The sequence below is a fragment of the Lactuca sativa genome, chromosome 5 (assembly GCF_002870075.4).
Source record: "Lactuca sativa cultivar Salinas chromosome 5, Lsat_Salinas_v11, whole genome shotgun sequence".
In the NCBI taxonomy this organism is placed as follows: Eukaryota; Viridiplantae; Streptophyta; class Magnoliopsida; order Asterales; family Asteraceae; genus Lactuca; species Lactuca sativa.
The window spans coordinates 202,895,820-202,901,663 of NC_056627.2; the positions used below are offsets into that span (position 1 = coordinate 202,895,820).

At 31.3% G+C, this 5,844-nt stretch overlaps 1 protein-coding gene across 3 annotated transcripts; it reads right to left on the bottom strand.

Annotated features, from left to right (window-relative positions):
* Positions 1 to 210: 210 nt before the first annotated feature.
* Positions 211 to 4,650, bottom strand: LOC111891525 (uncharacterized). 3 transcript variants are annotated; one of them, XM_042902701.2, is made up of 5 exons: positions 4,157 to 4,650; positions 1,645 to 2,957; positions 1,436 to 1,556; positions 1,271 to 1,341; positions 211 to 466 (listed from the first exon to the last, which is right to left on the bottom strand). In XM_042902701.2, the coding sequence occupies exons 2-5, from the start codon at positions 1,729 to 1,731 to the stop codon at positions 449 to 451; spliced, it is 297 nt and encodes a 98-aa protein (XP_042758635.1). In that variant the 5' UTR covers positions 1,732 to 2,957; positions 4,157 to 4,650; the 3' UTR covers positions 211 to 448. The 3 variants fall into 3 exon arrangements, with proteins under 3 accessions (XP_042758635.1, XP_023743343.1, XP_042758636.1); XM_023887575.3 differs by lacking the exons at positions 211 to 466; positions 1,271 to 1,341; positions 1,436 to 1,556 and having other exon boundaries at positions 1,646 to 2,596; positions 2,864 to 2,957; XM_042902702.2 differs by lacking the exons at positions 211 to 466; positions 1,271 to 1,341; positions 1,436 to 1,556; positions 4,157 to 4,650 and adding an exon at positions 3,297 to 3,494 and having other exon boundaries at positions 1,646 to 2,596; positions 2,864 to 2,957.
* Between the last annotated feature and the right edge of the window lie 1,194 nt (positions 4,651 to 5,844).

The following is a 5,844-nucleotide window of genomic DNA, read 5'->3' on the forward strand; positions in this document are numbered from 1 at the left end:
AAGAATATCATGTAAATATTTATTAACTAATGGGGTTCTTAGGTTCTTAATCTTTTATGGTTCTCATTTGAACCACTCCCTATATATATACTAGTGATGTTTTACGGGCTGTGCTGAGCACAGCCCACGAAGGGTAATTTGGTAAAATTTTATAGTTGGGTGGATTTTAAAGTACATTGCCTTAATAAGCAAAAAAAATGAAGTCAAATGTTGTAGAGAATAAAGTCAAATTATGATGCTATAATTGAATTGTTTTACAAATGAAAATAGATTACAACAAAATTTCTTATGGTCCCAAGCCAGCTAAGAGCAACAATTTCGGTTAGGTATAGAACCTTGTTTAAATCAGTGAAAGGGTGCAAACAAAGTTAGGGTGACTTGTATAGAGAAAAGAATCCTTCATCATATGCTTGTCGTGAAGTCCATGAGCTAAGGCGCAATTACATTCCTACCAGATAGTGAAATCCTGCAAATATTTTTGAAGTTTATTCATGTTATAATAACAAATGAATGGAAATAATGCAAGCATAAGGCTACAGTTTTACAGGAGAACCTTCTGATGGTTAACCAAAACATCATTGAGTTTGATCGAATGTTAATCATGTTACAATTTTATTTATAATTTTAACAAAAGGAAAAGCAGAATTCTTACTGTGGTAGCTCATGTGCAACAGTGCAAGGCAGTGGAGAAACCAAGAAAAAAATGTTATTCATAAAATTTGATTGTTTTAAGGCCAAGTCACACCCTCTAAATCCTACTCTTAAGTACTCTTTCCATGACGGGACTTGAGCCCTCAACCCTCAGGGGAGGAACAAATTTTCAAACACCTTGATACCATTAGGCTAAAAGCCTTTTGATCATTAAATTTGAATGAATGACAAATAAAATGATATATATATTGCAAGATGCAACCCACTATTTGTTGTCACACCCATCAAACATGTCCTTGGAAAAAGAGTCCATTAAGATTAGAAAAGTACATTCAATTTCCAGGTCTCCAATTAGTTGTTCAACTCGACATCCATGAAAAACTCCAAGGCGGCAACAACCACACCGTATTGCAATTTTGGAGTTCAGATGATATTTGTCAATTTTAAGTAATTGCATTACAGTTGGTCCTTATTAGACCTATTTACTACTGTTTTGGATCTGCAGGAAAAAGGCATATGGTAAACCGTTTGGTGTTATAAATACAAAAATAGGAAATGAAAATAATGAAACTTCCTTTAAGACGTATTTAGAGCATCCAACTAAAAAGGTGAAGCATACCGGGGGCTGGATTGGCAAATTAAATTTAAACCACGTTGTTGGGCTAGTGCCAACAAAACAACATCTTCTACCTTCAATAAAAATATTAAAACGTAAAATATTCAAATAAAAACTTAAATTTAATATAAAAAAAATGAATGTTTTGTTGATGGCATTTGAAGACACCTTTTAAGGAAAGCCATTTCCCTGAACCCATTTCAACTGAAAGCATACTCTTGATATTTTCGTCCCCATATTGGTCATTGATGGCACGAATATAGTTTTTGCCTATCAGAATCATCATCACCTGTTTTCATTCCATGACAATAAATTAAAAAGAAATTAAAAAATATAATGAAACAAGAATGTGATAATTGTCAAGTTGGTGAACTTGCCACCATGCTAAGAATCCTCCATTGCCTTTTGTCCAGCCGGGATGACAACTTCCAATGGCAGAGATACAAATGATGACCAATGTTCATGCTTTGACCTTGTTATGTCAACATATATACCTTAAAAACAAGAAAGATAAGGCATCATAATAAGCACATTATAGATGGAAAAAAGATTCATTTATGGGAAGATTATCATGTTGCACAACTAAACCCCAAGCCAACACCTTTCTAAAACCACCTCTTGCTGAAAAAATTCAAAGAAAAAGGGAACAAATGACAAAAAAAACACCCTCAGAAAACCCCCAAGTATAAAATCAAGCATATCATTTCCTTATGAGTCAAAACCATTTTTGTGTTATTGTGTGGAGGTTTTTCTTCAAATTCAACTTCCCTTAGCTGATCCATGACACCAGAGATCTCTTATTTTAAGCTTTGATTCAAACAACCATAAAAGGAGAGAAAATAATCAGCATTAAAAAAAGACAAAAATCTAAAAAAACCCATATTTTTAATAAAAAAAAAAACTACCATTTATCACCCCCAAGCTCTGTACAAAGGCTAGAAACACCTTTATCTCTTGCCTGTTGTGCAGCTTTTAGAGCAACCTAAGTTTCCATTGTGAATTTTTTTTAATCTTTAAAAAAAAGTTTCTCAAATTATACATTCCTCAAATCCTAAATAAGTAATTTTATGTATTCAATTTGCCTTTCTGAGACGTATCATTGCTTCTCTCCTGTAACAACATAAATTACATCATTTTCTGAGTGTTATGCATTGAAAACTTACATGACAAGCTCGCGTTCAAGATTTACCTGCTCAAATTGCTTCCAAAGATACACTTCCTTCGACAGAAGCCACCAATAGTATACAAGTTTTTAAAATGAATATAATATAAGTATTTGGTACCTGTATTTGTGAATAACAGTGACTGCATGCCAGTTTCTCCAGCTCCCTAACCACCATTATGTATGGTGTACAAGTAATCTTTAAATTTCACAAATCGGAAAAGGATTTAAATTTCACAATTCATAATGAATCCATATTGTGTTCTTCTCGGTGCATCAAAAAAGAATTTAATAAAAACAAATAAAAGCAAAGGAAATGATAGATGAATTATTACATGTACATGATAGCCAAAAAGTAAATAAAAAAATAAAAATAAATAAATAAATAAAAACCTAAAATCAAAACCGGATACTTGCATTATAAACCCACATACCTGAAATCGGCATACCGATGAATCGACCGCCGGCGAAAAGCATGCAAACCAAAAGGGTAAGGCGGAGACGTTAGCAGTACCGACATCCACCTACCTGAACATGAAGAATAAACCATTAAAGGATAGAAAAAAAAGCACCTACTAATGTATTTATAGGATCAAATGGAGCAATGAGAAAGCCATGCTACATTATTTCAAAAAGATTATAATTACAATATGCTAACACGGAACTATCTATACTTAATGACATCTTGCCTATGCACCTTATCAAAAAGTATAAGTGCAGACATACGTGAGACTTACAACCATTTCAAAGAAAAAATAAGCAGAAAGATGATCAAGGCCTTTGGTTGAGTGAAAATATAAAAATAAAATAAAAATTATGCTGTGAAGACCCCTTACAAATCCACTTGATTCTGGGCAGTAACCTTACATTTAGTGAAAAATAAAGCCGTATGTCTCATTGAGGCATTTCATCAAACAGGTGAAGTGCAATTTGGTTTTCTACTAACTTCATAAGTATAAATGGAAGCACTTATTCTCTACAACATATTGATGACCTGGACAAAATTTCCCATCATATTCATCAAAAAAGGACCTAGTTGACAAAAGAATTTGACCCAATTGAAAAACTTACAAATATTTTAGGGCTATGAACCCCAGACATCGATGAACGCCAAACTTCAGTATCAATCAGAGAGATATATGAAGTGAGAAGTACATGTAAGATTTTCCCTCAGCTATGAAGCATCCAATATTCAAAATATGGATGATTGCCAGTTCAAATATTCAAAATATGGATTATTGTCAGTTCTATTTCCCTAATTAATAAACCAACAAAAAGGGGATATCAACTTTGAATCATCCAATATTGAATCCCTTCAATTCGCAAGCATCATAAAGCATATAAATAACACAATACTAAAATTTAATTCAAACCACTCCTTAAGAAATGGCTGCACTTGACCTAGACACCATTTGGAATCTGATGACATATAAAAAAAAAGTTGCATAAGGGAGAAGGATATTAGTGGTAAGTATAGGCGTAGCTTTAGATTTGTCCACAAAGTATTGGAATCAATATCCAATGACTTATTTCAAGATAAGGCGAAAGGAAATCAAGAAAAAACTCAACTCAAAGAAAAAAGCACATGATAGTCAGGAGTATTTGTAGAGAATCATTCCAACCTTATTAAAACTTAAAATCAATTGCTTAAAGAGAAAGAGGAATGGAATGTAGTGATTAAAATCTTGAAGAGCCCTAAATTTGAAAACACAATTAAATTCTGTTACCTTGATTCCGTAGAATAACCAGCAGTGTCAGCAACACAAATCGCTTATCGTATAGATAAGGTGGTGCTTCAAGTCCAAATAAAAATCTTCTCATAGTGGTAAATGATTTTAAGAAGTATCAACATTAGGTGGCAATTGGAGGTCTATCAAGAGGTTGACTCGGAAAAGAGAATCTGAGGTTTTGATCCATGTTTCATTGACACTTTAAACCAAGCATGAGGTGGAAAGCAGCTTTAGGGAAACGCCGCCATCTTTAAGGAAAACCCACGGTGAAGTCTCCTGCCTCAGCGTGAGGTCAGGATGACCAGAAGCAAGCAGTCAGCCACCTTTCTCCGCCGGTAAACGGCGTCGTTTGTTAGACCCCAATGTCACGTCACGATGAGGTAGGGATGAAGGGATGTTGAGACAGGCAAGCAGACAGCTTACCACCAGATGACGGAGGCATGAGAGGAAGCCCGTAAGCAAATAGCTTGTCGACGTAAACACCTTAGATTTTCAAAAGAGGGTCTCGTATATAGGTAAATGATATATATATATATATATATATATATATATATATATATATATATATATATATATATATATATATATATATATATATATATATATATATATATATATATATATATATATATATATATATATATATATATATATATATATATATATATATATATATATTACTGTACATATTGTAAAAAATAATTTTAAAATGCAAAATAAATGGAAAAATCTAAAAATTCTTTTTAAAAATATTATTTTCGGAACTTGAATTAACTAAAAAAGAATCCGTTTTTTTTTTTTTTTTTTTTTTTTTTTTTTTTTTTTAAATTGAAATATTCTAATAGAATATTACACTGTACATATTCTAAAAAATAATTTTAAAATGCAAAATAAATAGAAAAATCCAAAAATTCTTTTTTTAAATATTATTTTCAGAACTTGAATTAACTAAAATAAAATAAAAAAAATAAAAAAATGCGTCTCACGGTCTCACAAAATATAGGTGGTCTCAAATGAACCTAACCCTATGTATATACTAGGTTAAAACCCGTGGAACCCACGGGTGATAATTTTAGATAGAATTAAAAAATTGATTATATAATAAATTAATATATCATTAATTTAGGAAAACTTAGGAATTGTAATATTATATTTTTTTAATAAATTTGTAATTTGTAAGTATTTAATTATACATGTAAATCCACATATTTTATAAAAGTCATGAGTTTGTATAATGCAATATACTATCACTCAGAAGACAAGCGTGTGAGTTGTAAAAAAACTTTATTCTTATTAAACCCTTACTTTTGGTACATGATTATTGTTGAACATATCTGGGTTGTAAAGTCAACCACATCAGAGCGCGTGAGAAAAAAAAAAGTTTGTTGGCTAAAATGTCATTTTTCTCATTGTAACTTACCACCCTAATAAATATTTTAACTCCATTATCTCCATCTTTTTTCTTTCATTATAACATCCCTCTTCCATTTCTTTCTTTTTAATATTGATTTTTGAAAAAAAGTATTTTCTTTATAAAACGGCACCATATATTTGTGGATTATTGGTAAATTAAAGATCAGCACCTTTTGCACGTAATTTATTAGTAATCAGTATATTAAATGACTATTGATAATTCTAAATCGTAAATTCTATTATAATCGTTAATGAAAGATACTGCAAGTCTC

Coding starts and splice junctions, on each gene's coding strand:
- LOC111891525 (XM_023887575.3), bottom strand. CDS start 4,250: ATGAGAAGATTTTTATTTGGACTTGAAGCACCACCTTATCTATACGAT. Junction 2,958..4,156: donor GGTTATTCTACGGAATCAAG/GTAACAGAATTT, acceptor CTTCATGTTCAG/GTAGGTGGATGTCGGTACTG. Junction 2,597..2,863: donor CATCGGTATGCCGATTTCAG/GTATGTGGGTTT, acceptor AATGGTGGTTAG/GGAGCTGGAGAAACTGGCAT.